This window comes from Pantherophis guttatus, chromosome 1 (genome assembly GCF_059756535.1).
Source record: "Pantherophis guttatus breed Tessera chromosome 1, ASM5975653v1, whole genome shotgun sequence".
NCBI classification, from domain to species: domain Eukaryota; kingdom Metazoa; phylum Chordata; class Lepidosauria; order Squamata; family Colubridae; genus Pantherophis; species Pantherophis guttatus.
In genome coordinates, this window is record NC_142063.1 from 338,082,001 (window position 1) to 338,102,101 (window position 20,101).

Here is a 20,101-nt window from a genome sequence, read left to right on the forward strand (position 1 = left end):
ACAGATAATTTTAGACTATCTATCTGACATGACCTGGATTTGAAGTTCTGATGGTCAGGTCCCGTCTGCAGCAGGGGTGGGTTCTAAATTTTTTTAATGCCGGTTCTGTGGGCATGGCTTATTTTGTGGGTGTGGCTTGGAGGTCATGTGACTAGGTGGGTGTGGCTAGCTGGTCAGAGTCATTTCTGGAAGGTCCTCACACTTACGACCAGTCCTCGCACTTACGACCCGACTCATTTGTTTACTTTTAACACTGATCAGCTGTAGGACGGCCCTTTGAAGCCCTGTGGCAAGAGTTTAAACAGTTTTTTCCCTCTAGTCATCAGCTGGGACTCAGGAGGCAGCAATAGATTGGGGGTGGGACCAAATAAAAGGTAAGAATAACGTGGGGGGGGTGGGAGGGCGTGGGGGGGAGAACTGGTTCGGTGATGTCATATCGTCACCGCTACCGGCTCGGCCAAACCGGACCGAACCGGGAGGAACCCACCACTGCTCTGCAGTCATGTAACTAAACTTTAGGATCTTGGTAATAGAGCCGCATTTAGGGCTGTTTGCAGTGTCCCATGGTCACATGACCACGTTCTCCAATGATTTTGCTGAAAACTGGCATTTATTTCATATTTTTGGCAAAATTATACCTGTAGTGAGCCATAGGTTTGCTTAACAACCACAGCATTCTCTTAACAGCCGCAACCTAGACACCCAGAGACTGAGAGTTCTGTTCTTGCCTTAGGTTAGGCCAGTCATCAGGAGAGAGACTGTGAGTTCTAGTTCTGCCTTAGACTTGAAAGCTACCTCAGTGACTTTAGGCCGGTTATTCTTTCTCAGGGTGGTGGTTGTGGAGAAAATAGGTGGCAGGAAGAGTATGTTCACTATCTTGAATTAGTTGTAAAAAATAATAAAGGTGGGGAATAAATTCAATAAAGAAGCCATTTGCTGGTTGGTTTGTTTTTGATTGCAGTAGTGTATATGCCATTGTATATTTCTTTACTTATTTAATTGTTTACTCGCTCACTCTTTATAATAATAATAATAATAATAATAATAATAATAATAACTTTATTGTCATTGTATTGAATTTGTCATTGTATTGAAAAGTATTGAAGGCAAAGCTGACCAGAAACTAACTTGGAACTGGTTAAGATCAGGAGTACTGAAAAAAGAAACAGAAAGCTTTATTTTGGCAGCTCAAGAACAAGCCCTAGCCACAAACTGTATGAAGGCAAAAATTCAACATGTTACCACCAACAGCAAATGCCGCCTCTGCAATGAAAAAGAAGAGACAGTTGACCACCTGATCAGTGGGTGCAGCAAAATTTCACAAACTGACTACCTACAACGCCATGACCGTGTTGCTAAAATCATTCACTGGAAATTGTGCCAGAAGTTTGGATTTGAGTACAGCAAAAACCACTGGGAACATCAGGTTGAGAAAGTTTTAGAGAATGAGAAACTCAAGATCTTGTGGGACTTTAGGATTCAGACTGACAGGCACTTGGTCCACAACACACCTGACATAACAATAGTTGAAAAGAAAAAAGTATGGTTCATTGACATTGCAATACCTGGTGATGCACGAATTGAAGATAAGCAGCAAGAAAAAATCACAAAGTACCGGGACTTACAAATTGAAGTTGAGCGACTGTGGAAAAAGAAATCGTGTGTTGTCCCGATTGTAATTGGAGCCCTCGGAGCAATACCCAAAGGGCTACCCCGCTATTTAGAAATTCTAAATCTGCCGGACTTGAACATTTTGACTCTACAAAAAACCACCTTACTCGGAACAGCTTACATCCTCCGACGATACCTTAACAGTTCCTAGGTCCTTGGTTAGGACTCGAGCTGCTGAGCTATTAACCAGCCTCAAAAGCTGTGAATCTCACTAAAGATTAACCAATAAATAATAATAATAATAATAATAATAATAATAATAATAATAATAATAATAATAATAATAATAATAATAATAATAATAATAATAATAACTTTATTGTCATTGTACGTGTATACACAGTATACCCATACAACGAAATTCACTTAACAACCAAAGACCAGGACACATAACAATCCCCAAACACCCCCCACCCACCCACCACAATTCCCCACTCCTAAGCCACCCAAACATCCACACAACAGACCAAGTAATGCTGTCCAACAGCTCACTGATGGTGGCCCTTTAGTTCATTGTTGAGTGCAATTATAGCTCTGGGATAAAAACTATTCAGAAAACGTGTGGTCCGAGTTTTAATTGTTCTGTATCTTCTGGCTTTCATACCTAAGGTGGGTCTAGAATTCTCAATCTCCTGATTCCTAGACTAGCACCTTAACCACTACACCAAACTGTCTGATAGAAGTCATTATATGCCATAGTAATTAACAAATTATGGTTTATAGCTTATTCAGTAAGCCACGAAAGCAAATCATGGCCTAGCCCTAGAGCAATACAACTGACTCCAGCCTTTACCAAAATCACTTTTCAGCAATGCTGAAAACAAAGTTACTTCTACAGTGTCTACAACGATGCAACACCCAATCATGGTTAGTCCTTCTCAACAAATAAGCACAGATACTTTCCCAATGTGGCCACAAGAGGGGGCACAAGCACCTTGCGCTCCTACCCTGGTGCTCACTCCTGCTCCTCCCTCCATTTAGGATGACACATAACTTGTGATTTAATGTTTAGAACTGGATTGCATTTAGTTTAAAAAGGGGCTTCTGTTTTTTAGGATTTGTAAATGAGCAATGTTACTCAAATCCATCTTTTGGGTTATATCTGTCCCTGACCTGGAATTGAGCAGCCAGCAAATGTAGATAGATAGATAGGTAGGTAGATAGGTAGATGGAGGTAGGTAGATAGATAGATAGATAATTAGATAGATAGATAGATAGATAGATAGATAGATAGATAGATAGATAGATAGATAGATAGATAGATAGATAGATAGATAGGAAAGAAAAGAAGGAAGGAAAGAAAGAAAGAAAGGAGAGAGGGAGGAAGGAAGGAAAGAGAAAAGTTAGATAAGAGACACAGAAGCACAAATAGATTGACAAACAAGTAGTACTTCCCAAATCAGTGAATTCCAGCCACATTGGTTTTGCTCACTTGGAACTCTCAAGAGTTGTAATTTGGACATCAGCAGAAACCCTGCCTCTTGTCTTTTTGCTATTGCTCAGTAATCAAGAACTGTGGCTTTCGAGAAAAAAAACCCCTGCCCTCGCTTTCTTTTGCAACAGTGGTCCTTTATTGACAAAGAACACTTATTTCCCTATCATTCAGGGATGCACCTGAAACCTAAGCATGAAAAATAATATGGAGGTTGAATGAACTTTTGGTTGCTCAGGTGTCACAGGATATACTTTTCCGTTACAGCTGGGTTTTTTTGTGGGGGGAAGTTGGTTTAGCCATAGTTGCGGAAGTAAGCCTCCCAAAGTGTGTCTCTGAGGTTGGCTGAAGCTGTAGTCCCTTGCATGTAACAATTAAGTTCTATTTTTGTTGTGCAGAGCATGATTTTAGCAGTCAGGAGGGTCATTTGCCGTCCTTAAGAGCTACGTGCCACTTTTTCCTACGCCGTAGGTGGAAGCATTGTTTAGTTTAATGTTATCAGGGTTACAGTCTCTTGAGTTTTGAAGGTTTCCTGCTATTGTTCAGAAACTGGCATTTGCTTTCCCCGCTCCCTGGTCATGTGTCCTTCCAACTGCAGGTCACCTAAATGTTATCAGCCTTTGGTCTTCTGAGTTGGACTGAGTTCTGATAAAAATTGAACCTTTGGTGGAGGCTTTCCAGGACAATCTGTTAAGCGCCGCTTTCTGTTTGAAGCCTGGAAGTCAGATATTTTGGTTCCCCAGGAGAGCGAGGGAAAACACATTTCATTTTGTTTTTTTGTTTAAAACACAGGCGTGTCCAACCTGTTGTGTGCGGGCTGCATGCAGCCCTTGGACAGCTACAAATGCAGCCCCACAAGATCATAAAAAAAAATATTACAAATAAAGGATGTTTCTTACTTACGTACATTAGCTATAGGATATACAGATAGTCCTCAACTTAACAACAGTTCATTTTGGTGACTGTTCAAAGTTACAACGGTATTGAAAAAGTGAGTTATGGCCATTTTTCACACTTTACAACCGTTGCAGCATTCCTATAGTCATGCAATTAAAGTTTAGACACGTGGCAACGGATTCGTATTTATGACGGTGGCAGTGTCCCGGGGCCATGTGATCCCCTTTTGTGACCTTCTAACAAGCAAAGTCAACGGGGAAGCCAGATTCACTTAACAACTGTGTCACTGACTTGACAACTTGATTTACTTAATAATTGTGGCAAGAAAGGTCGTAAATAGGGCAAAATTCACTTAAGGTATTTCTCACTGAGCAACAGAAATTTTCGGCTCAATTGCGGCCATAAATCGAGGACTTACCTGTATTTTATATTCAGCCCAGGACAATTCCTCTTCACTCATTGTGGCTCAAACAAGCCAAAAGATTGGACACCTGTAGTTTAACAACAGAACAATGAGCTTGGATTATCTTGGAGATGGTTAAAAGTCTGTTCCATTAACCCTCTGAGCAAGAGAAAGCTAACAAAGCATTTCTATCTGAAGATACATTTGCACTGAATCACCAAGGAAGCCAGAAGATTGGAAGAATTTTGGCTTTTGGCATGATTTAGAACTGGCAAGCAAGCCATCACATTTTTTGAAATCCCTCATGGCATGGTTGTTAGAAAACAAGGCTAACAGACAGCCATTTCCTCCCTGATATTGTTCCATCTGCGTTGAGCCAGGCTTTCCCAGTGCTAAGATTTCAAACAATGCCAAAGGAAACAACTGGTAAAATAAATAAATAAATAAATAATTTTATTTCTATACCGCCCTTCTCCCGAAGGACTCAGGGCGGTGTACAGCCTATTAAAAGCACAAGACAAACATCAATTAAAATAATTTAAAATTATTAAATAAATTCGGCTCAATTTAAAACCCCAGAAATTTAAAACACCCAATTTAAAATTATTATGTTGATAGCCCGGCCTGGCGGAACAACAGGGTCTTGAGTGCACAGCAAAATACCCGGAGGTCAGAGATCTTACGCATTTCCGGGGGCAGTTCATTCCACAGGGCTGGGGCTCCCACAGAGAAGGCCCTCCCCCTGGGTGTCGCCAGCCGACATAACTTGGCCGATGGCGCCCTGAGGAGACCCTCTCTGTGGGAGCGAAATGGCCGGTGGGAGGCTATCGGTGGCAGAAGTCGGTCTCGAAGGGTAGAACCACCCCATTTCTCTGGTGCCATTAGTCCTCGACTTACGACCACAATTGAGCCCCAAAATGTCTGTTTGCTAAATGAGTCATTTGTTAAGTGAATTTTGCCCCACTTTCTCATCTCTCTTGTCACAGCTGTTAACTGAACCACTGCAGTCGGTAAGTTAGTAAGATGGTTGTTAAGTGAATCTGGCTTCCCCATTGATCTTGCTTGTCTGAAGAGCGCAAAATGTGATCACATGACCCCGGGATTACTTGAACCGTCATAAATATGAGTCATTTGTCAAGCATCTGCATTTTTGGACACATGACCACGGGGATGCCGCAGTGATTGAAAGTGTAAAAACAGGTTGTAAGTTCCTTTTTTAAAGTGCCGTTGTAACTTTGAACGGTCGCTAAATGAATCGTTGTAAGTTGAGGACTACCAGTATTAAGATTCTGTTTGCCTTGCCAGTTCCAGGCTGAAGATGTGTCCCATCGCATCTTCGTTATCCTTCACAATCACCTGTGAAGGAAGAGATACTGAGTTCCTGTCACCTGGCTCTTTAGGGATATAAAACGGGTTTTTGATTTTGTTTTGGTTGTGTTTCTCTTCCTTTTAAAAGGGTTTTTTTTTTTTAATTCCAGCTTTATTACTTTTTTTTATAAACAACTCAAGGCAGCAAATATGCCTAATACTATTTTCTCTTTATTTGCCCACCCCCCACCAACCAGCAGCCCTTTGAGCTACACTGAGTGGTTGGCCCAAAGTCACCAAACAGGCTGTCATGCCTAAAGTGGGACTAGAACTCTCAGTCACCTGGTTTCTAGCCTAGTATCTTCACCCCTAGACCAGACAGGCTCCTTTGCTCTGTTTTCAACTCATATTGCCCTTATCTATTAATGTACGTCTTTAGCCTGACTAGGTAGCTCAGTGGCTAAGACACTGAGCTTGTCGATCAGAAAGGTAGGCAGTTCGGCGGTTCAAATCCCTAGTATAGGTCTCCTGCGTAAGCGGGGGGTTGGACTAGATGACCTCCAAGGTCCCTTCCAACTCTATGTTGTCTTTTTTCTGGTGAAAACCGTGCGGGCCACCCCTTGAAGGCCATGGCAGTTAAATGATTACAAAGGGAATAATCTCACTAAATGCGACGAATATTTTATATTAGTGAAGGATAGTTTGTTTTCTCCTTTGCGTAAACCTCAAGCAGTGGCTGTCCTCTTAGTAAGGTTGAACGGTACGTAAAAGTAGAGGCTTACTTCTTCTGTAGGGAGAAGCTGAAGGGTGTGTGTGTCCAGTTTTACATGTTTTTCCCACCCCTCCTTTAATCGTGTTCAAAACCATGCAAGTAAATCGCTCTATTTAGCAGAGAAATGAAAAGGAGGGAAGGGAAAGGTTTGTCTCTTATTCTGAGCTTGTGGTTTATTTATGGTTAATACTACCTTGGATATCATAGCTTTTTCCTATAGAGAATGTTTGCGAAAGGAGGGCGGAAAACCCCAACACAAAGCGATGCGTCCACAAAATGAAAAGAGAGTACATGGAAATAGGCATAGTCAATCAACATAGGAAAAAAAAGGCAACATTAAATGTTGCACAAATCAGGTATGAGCAAATAAAGGACTGGATGGCAGCGTATTCTTTTTGTTTGATAGCTAAGCAAACATATAGAACAGCTTGTACCTTACAAATGATCTCACCAATTCATTATCCAGAAGTCATTGCAATCAATTATGTTCCTGAGGCAAGTTGTGAGGCTGCTTGGAGAAAAGAATGGCCCAATGCAGACACAATGTCCCTGAGTGGTTAAATAGTCTCCGCCTAAAGGTAAAGGTTTCACCTGTCCAGTCATGTCCAACTCTAGGGGGCAGTGCTCATCTCTGTTTCTTTACTGAGGGAGCCAGCGTTGTCTGAAGATGTTTCCATGGTCATGGAGCCGGCATGACTTTACGTCGAGGTGCACAAAACGCTGTTACCTTCCCACAGAAGTGGTACCTGTTTATCTACTCGCATTTGTGTGTTTTTGAACTGCTAGGTGGGCAGGAGCTGGGTCAAGGAACGGGGAGCTCACCCTATCTCGTTGCGCTCGGGTCTCAAACTGGGCTGTCAGCATTCCAGCAGACAAATTCAGAGTCTTCACCCACTGAGACATTGCCACCCCCCACCCCCCTCACCAATTCTCCAGATATGAACGTTAAAAAAAGGCAATGTTCATCCATAATTCATGGGTGGGCAGCACTTTTGGAATCTCAAGAGTGGTGGAAGGCAAAAGTTTAGGAAAAGCTGTTGGCTGCTACCATAACGGTATCTGAAAGTAGTTTATGTAGCGATTTTAATTTGCATTATTGGTACCTTAATTCAATTTGCTTTTAATAACACAACAGTAGAAAACACATTATATACCCTCATACACACACACACACACACACACACACACACGTATGTATGTATGTATGTATATGCAGATAACATCTGTAGTCAGAAGTCTTGGTCAGAAGGAAATTTTGTTGATTTTCAAAACAAAAACTTGAGTCTCTGGAAGGATTTCCACACATTTGGCCTTGACCCGTGAAGTATCTTTCAGCTGTGTCCTACTCAACTGTCTGTCCTTGTAAGTCCGTTCAAGGATCTCCAACAAGAAAGGGCTGCCTGTGCAGCTTTCCTCATGGTGTGGCTTGATTGCAAACTTTTTTTTTTTTAATCTCGAGGGTGTGAGTACCTGCCTCTTTTCGGAGAGTGCTTCTTGGTTGCATGTTGCAAATTTTTTGGGTGGTCATGAGCTGTGGTAAACCTAAAGTACCATCCTAGCTGTTTGTAGACCTGACAAATAAAAACTGGATGGTTGAAAGCTTTTAAGGGTATTGAGGGAGATGTTCCCAATTGATTTCAGGGTATTTTCTGCTGATGCTCAAGCAACGGAGGAAGTCATGGGTTTCAGAGACAGTGGGAAGTCATCCCAATTCAGACATTTCCTCCACTTACTGCAGTGTAAATATAAATAAAGCAAACTGGAGGGAATGGTAGAGAAACGTTGGCTCTTGTTTTTAGAAACAGAAGACTATTTACATACAGGAAGACTAATGGATATGCTAAAAAAAACAACGATGGCTAAAGATTAACCATTTACATACCCAGCAGCACAAGATAAGCTGTTAGTGTTTGCCTTGTTTATAATCTTAGCTGTGATTTCTGATTAAAGAGTCATAGCCATAGCTCAGTCTGATTTAACTGAAGCAAAACGGCATACTCCTTTGGTTAGAAAATCAGCAGTTTTTCCATAATTGAAGGCTGGCGAGAGAGAAGATCGTGGCAAATGAGCTGGAGAACTTCTTAAAAGAACCGACGACGGCACATTTATTAAAAGCAAAAAGAGAAGGGAAAAAAAAATAGCCCTCCCTTTTCACCCAGAATGGCAGCGTGCAACAGAACTACGCTTTCTTAAAAACAGAGTATGGAAACGCCAAGCAGCACGATTGCAAACAACGAAGGCACTGGGAATGCGCTGCTTCTGTTCCCAGTAGTTGATTTGGCGGAAGTAAGCCTTGTAGTCTTCCGGACTGCGTTAGTGACTTTGCTGCTCCGCCGTGTGGTTGCGTTTCCAGCCACAATAGGCTTCGAGGTCTGGTTTCGTATCGATACGCTGGTGCTCTCGGTTACCCTCGGTGTGTCGCCACTAAATCCTTTGGTGGTGCGAACGGGTGACACGTTGGGGGCCAGGCTGCTGGGAGCAGATGTGGCCTGGCTGCTGGGCGCTTCAGAAAGAACCGTGACATTGTTAGTGGGGATTTCGGAAACAATCGTTTCACGAGGGGGTTCGGTAACAGAGGTGGTGGTGCCCTTGGGGGCATTGGTAACAGAGGTGACGTCCTCGGTGGTTTCAGGAGCAGTGGTTTTGTGGTCACCGGGAGCTTGGGTAGGAGAGGTGACATTGTTGTCAGGGGGTTTAGCAACAGATGTGGTGTTATCGATAGGAAGCGGAGCCTGTTGTGTCGTAGAAGCTGCAGCACCTTGGGTAGAATTGTCTGCTGTTTGCGCATAGTTAATCCTGGTAAGCAGTAGAATCACGATGGAGTAGAGTTGGGGCTTCATTATTGCACCTCTACGATAGACATAAAATGGAAAGAACATTCACATCAAACTTTGTAGGATTGCTCTCTGCTGATGACCAGCCCAACTATCCTATTTCCTTTCCAAAAGTCAAATTCATGGGATTTTGCCTGAGCTTGATAGCAATAGCACTTAGACTTATATACTGCTTTACAGTGCTTTGCGGCCCTCTCTAAGCAGTTTACAGAGTCAGCATATGGCCCCCAACAATCTGGGTCCTCATTTTACCCACCTCAGAAGGATGGAAGGCTTAGTCAACCTTCAGCCTGGTGAGATTTGAACTGCCAAATTGCAGTCAGCAGAAGTGGCCTGCAGTACTGCACTCTAACCACTGTGCCACCTTGGCTGTTTGCCTAGATCGATATAGCCTAGGTCCATGCTACACATTTTCCCGATGTATCTGGGTTCCAGACAAGATTTCTTTCAATGTGGCCTGTAGCCTAAAGGGCATTTTGCAGATTTAAAAACTGAATTTATCCTTTGGATTGTTCTCCCAGCGCCAATCAGAGCTTAATAGTTGTGCATGTCCGTTTTACACTCTTAATAAAACGTATAATCTAAAAGGATTAACACCCGTTGTTTCTGATACTGTTTAGGGCTCAGCTAATACAGGTATCCCTCCACTTAACAACAGTTCATTTAGTGACCATTCAAAGTTGCAATAGCATTGAAAAAAAGTGACCTATGACCATTTTTCACAATTACAGCTTCTGCAGCATTCCCATGGTTCATGCGATCAAAATTCAGATGCTTGGCGACTGGTTCCTATTTATGACGGTTGCAGTGTCCCGGGGTCATGTGATCCCCTTTTACGACTTTCTGATGAGCAAAGTCAATGGGGAAACCTGATTCACTCAACAACCGTGTTACTAATATAACCACTGCAGTGATTTACTTAACAAATGTGGCAAGAAATGTCATAAAATGGGGCAAAAGCCACTTAACAAATGTCTCACTTAATGACATAAATTTTGGGTTGCATTGTGGTTGTAAATCAAGGACTACCTGTAAAGGAAAAGCTGCATTGCAATGAAGTTGCCTTTTTCACTTTTCCAGCAAGAAGTGGATTGGCTCCTTATTGAGCCTGGAAGCCCTAAAAATACCATTTCTATATTAACTATTGTGAAGTATAAATAGATTTTTGTTCATTTGTTTCCTAGCTCGACAGATGCCAAACTGTCTGTGATAATTATATTGCCCTTGATTTAAGGGGGGAGAAAATCCTCCCAGGTGTTCCTCAGACTTCCTAGGATTACAACTCCCAGCATTCCCAATGATACAGATTAAAGACAATACAGATTATCTTCTTTATTCCCCCATTTATTGGTATTATTATGATGATTATCATCATCATTATTTTGTTGCTTTACATGTACACCGAGAGCATCTGCTCCGGAGATAAATTCCCTGTGTGGTCTAATCACACTTGGCCAAATAAAGTATTCAATTCAATTCAGCAAAACTTTTTCTACTCTACTGGTGCAGTGGAAAGCATTTCCCCTTAGTTAGATTGATCCCTTACAAATTCCTGAGAATTGTATGGAGAGAATGCAAAAAAAAAAATAAAAAAAAAATTGAGTTTCTTGCTTTGCCCTTTTGGTTTGTGTGTGTTTATTCGTCTCTGGATGGCTTATGAGAGAAAGAGCACATCTGGTGAGACAGTTGTGGGTTGTTGTATGTTAGGCTGCAGTCTATTTAGAAAGATCATCCGATGTTTACTGAAATGTTCAATAGAAATCTGTGTCATTCTCTCAGGTGTCCCTGTCCCTTGTAATATGTCAAAGTGAGGCAGAAAGGACCATGTATGAATTTTTTCTCTCCTATATGCTTCTTTGTTTGCAAGTTCAGATGTTTTAACGATTATTTTTTGTAGAGATTGTTATACTGAACTGTGCTTTTCCAATGCCCCCCTTCTGTGCTCATTCTAAGATTTGTATGATTGTAGTGACCCTCATAAGTGGCCCTCCAGTAGAAGGGTGCCAGTATTTTAAAGGCAATAATAAATTCAGTTTTGATTCCTAGTGATGAAATCAAGCCTGGTAGATATATTTGGAGAACTGAACTTTGCTTGTCAGTTCTTAAGCATAAGCATAAAAAGCTGCTTTCTGTGCTATCAGAAATTTGTCCATTTAGATCAGTGTTTCCCAACCTTGGCAACTTTTAAGATGTATGGACTTCATCCCCCTGTATGTTCTCGCTGGAGAATCCTGAGAGTTGGTCCACACATCTTAAAAAACATCAATTTTGAGAAACACTGATCTAGATTAACACATTCTCGTTCTCCATACTGCTGCTTGTCAGCATTAGGTGGAAGTGGGGATCCAGAATTGAATAATTTGCAGTAGTTGGCAGATTCCCAATCCAAATGAAAGAAAAGCAGGAAAAACCTCTGTTAATCCATTCTAAAAACACGATTCTACAGATCTAGAGTATGGCCCTTTGCCTCTTCTGTTTCTTGTCAAACGGAAATTAAGCATCAAACATCTCCGTATTTAAAAGAAGCTTGCTGGTCTGACATTCTTCTTACAGTCCAGCTTCTCCTCCTATTCCTCTGACTCTGCTTTTGCTCATTGAGCAGAGGAACACACACAGGAAGGGAGAAAAGTTGCTACAACACGGATCCCTCTTTCTCCCACAAATATAAAATTAGGACCGGGGGTCCTTGGTGCTCTCTGAGCTTGGTTGTTTTCTTGCAGACATTTCATCAACCAAATTAGGTAACATCAAAGGTGCTAGCTAGCACCAATGATGTTACCTAATTTGGGTAAGGAGACATCTGCAAGAGTGCAACCAACCTCAGAGAGCACCAAGGACTCTTCGTTTCAATCCTGAGCTACAAATATTCTCCTTTAAAATTAGGATCGCTCACTCCAAAGCCAGGCAAAGCAAAACCTGTACATATTCTGCACCTGATAGCCTAACACATTGAAACCAAAAAAAACCCAAACATCTAAACCAGGGGTCTCCAACCTTGGCAACTTTAAGCCTGGCGGACTTCAACTCCCAGAATTCCCCAGCCAGCAAAGCTTAAAGTTAAGGCTTAAAGTTGCCAAGGTTGGAGACCCCTGATCTAAACCACCAACACCAAACTTGCGATTCCTGTGCCCTTTGGATGCAGTGGGACTGCAGGCAAAAATTAAAGAATCAGTTGTTACACAACTGTGTCAAATTCCATACCTCTTCTCTGCCTTCGCTTTTTCCTTCTGAACGTTGTCTTGGAAAATGGAAAAGCCGTTCCTTAGCTTAACTACTATCCAGACTTCAAAATAGCTGTCCCAGAATATCAAGGGTGGCAATTTATGTCAAGAGTGATGTAAGCACCCAGCTAACAAAGGACTCATTTCCTTGTTTGCAAACCAAAATCCAAAGTCAATATTGTTTTAAATAGAATGACTATCTATATGGTTGGGGAAGTATTTTTAAAAATGTTCAAAGCATATTTAACCTCTGCTGCTTATGCGGTAACAATGCGCCTGATAATCTGGAGCTGCTTTATTTGATGAATTGATGGATTAGCATCGAATGCTCCTCAGTAAGATGAAAGTCTCCCAAGAGAAATCGGCAACAAGGTTTTGATCATGAGCATTGGTTAAAACTACAGATGGCTTAGGAGCACAACTATTTTAGTGTTAACTGTCATATGTTGCACTTTGTTAACTTTTGTAGCCTGATTAATGAAAATCCTTGATAATTCATTATGGTAGAGAGATCAATTATAACAGGGGTCTCCAACCTTGGCAATTTTAAGACTTGTGGACTTCAACTCCCAGAATTCCTGGCTGAGGAACTCTGGGAGTTGAAGTCCACAAGTCTTAAAGTTGCCAAGGTTGGAGACCCCTAATTTATAACATTAAGGCCACCCAACAATGTTGATGGAGGAAACATATAAAAACAGTAACACAACTCTCAAAATAGGTATGATAACACTTAAAAAAAAAACCAAAAACCAGAGCCTCCCCTATTTTTTTTTTCTAAAGAAGAGGAAAATCCCAGCCCTGGAAGCTTTCACTACTTCTCTTTGTACTACAATCCTTCATCTTGCCCGCCCCCCAAAAGTTCATTGTGGATCATTGTGGATCCTGCCCACCAAAAGGATCCCTCCCCAGCATTATATTCTAAACTCGTTTCAAAACACTCAAGTTTTAGATGTGCATTCACTTCTCCCCCCCTCTCTCCTCCTCCCTCCCTCCCCTCTTTCTCTCACAGTTACTCTGTTTTAGAAAGGAGAGTGGGTGGTGGTAAAGTTGTATGCCTCTGTCTTTTTTTAAAGTAGCAGGTGCCTCTTTTTCTTTGGTGTGAAAGATTTTGACCTTTGTAGGACAGCCCGTGTGTGTTTTGCAGAAACGCAGGCCCTGGGTTGCTGATCTCTTTAAGTTTGTAATGATATGGTGAGACCAACATTTCCTGACTCTGCACTCTTTTTTTTGGAACTCAACTTGCAAAACTGAAAATGAACCGCTAATGAATGTTGCAGCAAATATGATGGACAGGATCAGGTTATACAACATATTCTACTGAAGGAAGCTGTGAATATTGCTTGCATCTATTTTTCCCTCTTCTGTGTGTACATGGAGCTTTGTCAGGCTGGAAGAATCAGGACCACCTGTTAAGTTCCAGTTAAGAAGATTTATTGCTCGCACTTATACACAAGAATTTAGTCAACTGTCAGCACAAGCTTGGCACCAGATAAGAGTCAGAGGTGGGTTTCAGCAGGTTCTGACCAGTTCTGGAGAACCGGTAGCGGAAATTTTGAGTAGTTCGGAGAACCAGTAGTAAACATTCTGACTGGCCCCGCCCCCATCTATTCTCTGCCTCCCAAGTCCCAGCTGATCGGGAGGAAATGTGGATTTTGCAGTAACCTTTCCCTGGAGTGGGGTGGGAATGGAGATTTTGCAGTATCCGTCCCCTGGAATGGAGTGGGAATGGAGATTTTATAGTATCCTTCCCCTGTCACGCCCACCAAGCCACACCCACAGAACCTGTAGTAAAAATTGTTGAAACCCACCACTGGTAAGAGTACATAGAATTCAAGGGTGGGGGGGTTGGACTTTAGTCTCTTGTGGCAATGTAAGGACTCCAGGCTGATTCCTCTCTTGACTCCTCCCCCAGACTCTGCCTCTGCTTGTCTTGTAGAAATCTTTACATGATGACTTCTGGTATTCTGAACTTACTTGCTATATATCACAGCAGATCAACCCTTCATTCCTGTCCATGATACTTGAAGGAACATTTGATTCAAGGAAGCCTCAAGCTAGTTGAGCTTTCCCTAAACTGATGACCCTAGCTTGAATGTAAATTTTGGGCCTTCTAGTCAGAAGACATGTAGAAGATACCAGTATTGAGCTAGACGCTAGAGCATCAAAAAGCCATGAATTCACATACGATGTGAGAGAAAAGGTGGCACAGGCTGTACTGCTCAATCACAAAGTTTGAAGCTTGAAGCCCCTGGTATGAGCCAGGGGTGGGTTCTAATTTTTTTTACTACCGGTTCTGTGGGCATGGCTTATTTTGTGGGTGTGGTCATGTGACTAGGTGGGCATGGCTAGCTGGTCAGAGTCATTTCTGGAAGATCCTCGCACTTATGACCAATCCTTGCACTTACGACCCGACACATTTGTTTGCTTTTAACGCTGATCAGCTGTAGGACGGTCCTTTGAAGCCCCGCGGCAAGAGTTTAAACAGTTTTTTTCCCTCTAGTCATCAGCTGGGACTCAGGAGGCAGCAATAGATTGGGGGTGGGACCAAATAAAAGGTAAGAATAACGTGAGGGGGTGGCGAGAACCGGTTCGGTGACGTCATATTGTCACCGCTACCGGCTCGGCCGAACCGGGAGGAACCCACCACTGGTATGAGCTAGTGGCATGTTGTAAGGTCATAATAGCTCCTTACATTTTTTTTTTCAAAATTCTAAAAGAGTCATCTGTGGGAGGACAAACTTCCTTGAGAGGCATCTTAATCACTGTGGCCAGTTTCCTATGTTTCTATACAACAGGACAATTGTGCTCCTATCCCAGATATCTACTAACACATTTCTGAAAGATTTGCAGTAGATCTGTAAAAAAATTCGAGTCTAACAAAGCAAAGGACTAGGGGTGACCTGCTTGCAGTCTTCCAATACTTGAGGGGCTGCCACAGAGAAGAAAGGGGTCTTATTCTTGAATGCACCTGAGGGGAGAACATGGAGTAATGGCCGGAAACTTGTCAAAGAGATATCCAATCTAAAACTAAGGAGAAATTTCCTTTCAGTGAGAACAATTAATCAGTGGAGTGGCTCACCTCCAGAATTTGTGGGTGCTCCATTACTATAAGTGTTTAAGAGACTGGATAGTCACTTGTCTGTAGCAATAGCACTTAGACTTATATACCGCTTTACAGTCCTTTACAGCCCTCTCTAAGTGGTTTACAGATTCAGCCTATTGTCCTCTCCAACAATCTAGGCCCTCATTTTACCCACCTCGGAAGGATGGAAGGCTGAGTCAACCTTGACCTTGTGAGATTTGAATTGCCAAATTGCAGGCAGCCAGCAGTCAGCAGAAGTAACCTGCAGTACTGCACTCTAACCACTGCGCCACCGAGGCTCTGTAATAGTATATAGTCTCCTGCTTGAGGAGGAGGTTGGACTAGAAGACCTCTGAGGTCTTTTCCAACTCTGTTATTCTGTATTCAGATCAATAAACAACATTCCCTTCTCTTCAAAAATACTACTAACTTGAAGACAGATTAACCAGAAGTTAGTAGGTGAGAAGGACTCTTTGGAAAATAATCTCTTGGATGCAAACACATAAAAATCAAGAAAAGAAAACCACTCGATGCAATGGGGATTATTTACACTCAAAAGCCCTCTCAAATGTTCTGTTTTAATAATTTCTAGAAAGCCAATAATTTTGAGAAAGCCAATTTCTAAGTTGACGATGCCAACCTAATGTCCAGAGGCTGTTTTGTAATAGGGAGGCTGCCGCCAAACAAGACTGCCCCTTTGCCCCATCTGTCTGGGAGAAGTTGGCAGCAAGTCCATATTGGCCGAATTCAGTGGCTGCTTCTAATGTGGAGAGGGCAGTCCTGTAAGTGCCAAGCCTTAGGATTTTTTAAGTCAAAAGAAGCACTTTGAATTCCATCCGGAAACTTCATGGTGAAAATTGCAGCACCCATAAAGCACCGTACGTATCAATGTATAACGTTGATTAATTGATACCTGCATAGGATCCTGAAATTTAGATTCTCTAACCCCTGCCTTTCTCTGTGGCTGCTAGCATCCTCCTCCTTTCTTTGGGAATCCTATAAGAAAATGAGCAGAAATGTCAGAAAGAATTAAAAGCACAAGAAATACACTGCTAAAATGGCAAAGGGTTCCGTCTGGGTGAGAGTTATTTTGCCTGATGTCTATTTATGGCAGTGTTGCAGTTGGGACTTAAACCAAAGTTCAGGTAGTCCTTAATGACTGTTGCATAGTGGCTGCTTGAAGTTAAGCGGCACCCAGAAAAGCTAGTTATGACCCAGATTCAAAGTTATGGCTCTCATGGTCCCCCAGTCACATGACTACATTTTGGGCATTGTATTTACAGCATTTTGCGGCATCCTGTGTTCACGTGTCTTTTGTTTACAACATTTTTGCTGGAAATGTTCTGGTTTATGGCCAGACAAAATGAACTACAGGTAGTCCACGACTTACTACCACAATTGAGCCCAAATTTTCTGTTGCTAAGTGACACGTTTGTTAAAGGGGTTTTGTCCCATTTTATGATCTTTCTCGCCACAGTTGTTAAGAGAATCACTGTAGTTACTAAGTTAGTAACACCGTTGTTAAGTGAATCTGGTTCCCCCATTGATTTTGCTTGTCAGAAGGCCGCAAAAGGGGATCACGTGACCCCAGGACATGGCAGCTGTCGTAAATATGAGCCAGTTGCCAAGCGTCTAAATTTTAATCATGTGACTATGGGGATGCTGCAGTGGTCGGAAGTGTGAAACATGGTCATAAGTCACTTTTCCCCATGCCATTGTAACTTTAAACGGTCACTAAATGAACTGTTGTAAATCGAGGACTACCTGTATGGAAACCATGAGTTCACTTAACAGCATTTGCTTTACAACTGCTGCAAAAAAGTCATAAAGTTGGGTATCGTCATATGGTCTTTCAATGGTCAAAACGTACTACCATAATTGCAGGCTCAATTACAGTTGTAAGTTGAGGACTGTCTGCATGTAACTCTCAACATTGGGCAGGGAAGCAACTGGCCCTTAGTTTTCCAGGAATCGAACACTACAGTTGTGGGTTTTGTGTATCTATCTACTAACCCAACTTTGCTCTCACAATAACAATAGCACTTAGACTTCTATACCACTTCCCAGTGCTTTACAGCCCTCTCTAAGTGGTTCGCAGAGTCAGCCTATTGCCCCCAACAATCTGAGTCCTCATTTTACCCACCTCGGAAGGATGGAAGGCTGAGTCGACCTTGAGCTGGTCAGAACCGAACTCCTGGCTGTGGGCAGAGTCAGCCTGCAATACTGCCTTCTAACCACTGTGCAACCACGGCTCCTACAACCCTGAAGGAAGGGCTTCTGGGGGACGGATTGGGGTTCATCTGCCACAAGAAGCTCTTGCTTTTATTTAGAAATGTGGAGGCTTAAAACTAAAACGATGGCAGCTTTGCCAGCCCTGCTCCCCAGTTTGTCCTCTGAAAGAGAGCACAATATTCTCTGCCGTATTGGCGCAGTGGTTAGAATGCAGAATTGCAGGTTAATTCTGACGACTGCCAGCAGTTCAATCCTGACCGGCTCAAGGTCAGACTCAGCCTTCCATCCTTGCAAAGTAGGTAAAACGAGGACCCAGATTGTTGGGGGCAAGATGCTGACTTTGTAAACTGCTTAGAGAGGGCTGTAAAACACTGTGAAGCTTATTCCTCTTTAGATCCTTGATTTCAACAAGAGACTGGACTGCCATCTGTCAGAAATGGTGTAGGGCTGGGATGGCGAACCTATGGCACATCGTAGTCATATCGGTGAGCATGTGAGTTCACCTGCGGGCCTTCTGGGCCCATCAGAAGTAGGAAAACAGGCTGTTTCCTGCCTCCAGAGGGCCTCTGGGTGGTGGTGGTGAAGGCCCATTTTTCTCTCTTCCCCAGGCTCCAGAGCGTTTCTAGGAGGCCCTCTGAAGGCCGGAAACAGTCCATTTGCCAACTTCCGGTGGGACCGGAAGGCCTGTTTTTTGCTGTCCCCAGACTCCAGAGCCTTTCTAGGAGTCTGGGGAGGGTGAAAACGAGGTTCCCCCCCCCCGGAGGCCTCCAGGGGGTGGGTGGGAAAGCTGTTTTTGCCCTCCCCAGACTCCTAGAAAGGCTCTGGAGCCTGAGGAGAGAGAAAAACAGGCCTATTGGGCGCGTGCAGGAGTGGGGAGAGTGTGGGGGGGTCGTGCATGCATGTGCAGGGGCAGGGCGCATAGAATTATGGGTGTGGGCATGCACGCGCAAACACCCCCCCCCCCGCGCTCCCCCCCGCTCCTGGCATGCGATGGCAAAAAAGTTAGCCATCACTGGTGTAGGGTCTCCTGCTTGGGCGGTGGGTTTGGACTAGATGACCTACAAGGTCCCTTCTAATTCTCTTCATGTTTAATCCTGTTCTGATTTAGAAGTTGCTTAAAGGACTTGGAGGTGTGTGTGTGTGTGTGTGTCTGTCTGTCTGTCTGTCTGTCTTGCATCTTATTTTTACTTTGTCTTTCTGGCCTTGGCACAGGTGAGCGACACCAGACCCCCTTGGCTGTTCCTTTCCCTGAGCTGACCCCATTGCAACTACTCTTAATGAAATTGCCATGCAGCATTTCTCTAACAATGCCCCGAGCTTGTCAATTCTCCTGCCTTCCTTTTGTTTTGCCATTCTGCTCCCCTTGATCTACAGTGGGGAAAATATACGGTTTTCTAATGAGGAGCAGCCCTCCTTTTTCTGAATCCTCTGCCTCGGGTAACCATGGAAATGGCTGCTGCAGTATGCAAACCTGTTGGGGAAGCTGCAGAGGAGGACTAGGCAGTACAGGCAGTTGTGCCAATCCTGCCCCTCTCTACCTTTTTGCATCCAGCTCAGAAAAATTTACATTCTGGTCAGGGAGCTGCTGTCCACAGCCTCTCCAAAGGGAAACGGGGCTTGGATTTCTTTGCAGCCTTCGTTGCTTGGAAAGCTCCCATCTTTGCCAACCACAGTAATGACGAAAAGAGAGCAGAAGCACAACAATTGCTCTCTGGAGCAGCATCCTCACTGTATTCACCAAGTAGGAACTTCCTGCAGGCTTCTCTGTTCTTCAGCTACTCAGTGTGTTTCTCAAGCTGGATGACTTTAGGGACACGTGGACTTCAACTCCCAGAACACCCCACAGCCAGCAAAAATAACCCAGATCCTTTTCAAACTGGAGATACTAAGGCTTGGTCTCCTTCCAGCCAGCCAGGTTCTCATCAATGAAGCTTCATTACAATTCCACCTCTACCTGACCCCTTTTGTTAAGAGTCTCGTAATGAAACTCCCTCCCTGCTTTCTGAATAGAGACTGCATTAAGCTTAAACAAAGGAGGCTTAAGATTTAGATAATCATTCAAGGCTGTACCTTCTGAAGGCATCCATTAAGCGATAATGGGCGCCTTCGGATATGGGGCTCCATCCAGAACTAGGTAGGCAGTTCCTTGATTGCTCTGGGTGCCCACACTTGCATGGCATGTCAGGATACTTTATTATATGCCATGTTCACCAGCGGAGAGTTTTAAATCATCTTACCACCGGTTCGCC

At 43.2% G+C, this 20,101-nt stretch overlaps 2 protein-coding genes across 7 annotated transcripts in view; one reads left to right on the top strand and one right to left on the bottom strand.

Annotated features, from left to right (window-relative positions):
- NF1 (neurofibromin 1) overlaps nucleotides 1–20,101 on the top strand; it is a 233,596-nt gene that overhangs the window by 105,960 nt on the left and 107,535 nt on the right. The window lies entirely within an intron of this gene.
- Nucleotides 6,627–12,617, bottom strand: LOC132712286 (uncharacterized). Its single transcript, XM_060693203.2, has 2 exons — nucleotides 12,519–12,617; nucleotides 6,627–9,333 (listed from the first exon to the last, which is right to left on the bottom strand). Exon 2 carries the CDS (start codon nucleotides 9,321–9,323, stop codon nucleotides 8,673–8,675), a length of 651 nt encoding a protein of 216 aa, XP_060549186.1. The 5' UTR covers nucleotides 9,324–9,333; nucleotides 12,519–12,617; the 3' UTR covers nucleotides 6,627–8,672.

Coding starts and splice junctions, on each gene's coding strand:
- LOC132712286 (XM_060693203.2), bottom strand. CDS start 9,323: ATGAAGCCCCAACTCTACTCCATCGTGATTCTACTGCTTACCAGGATT.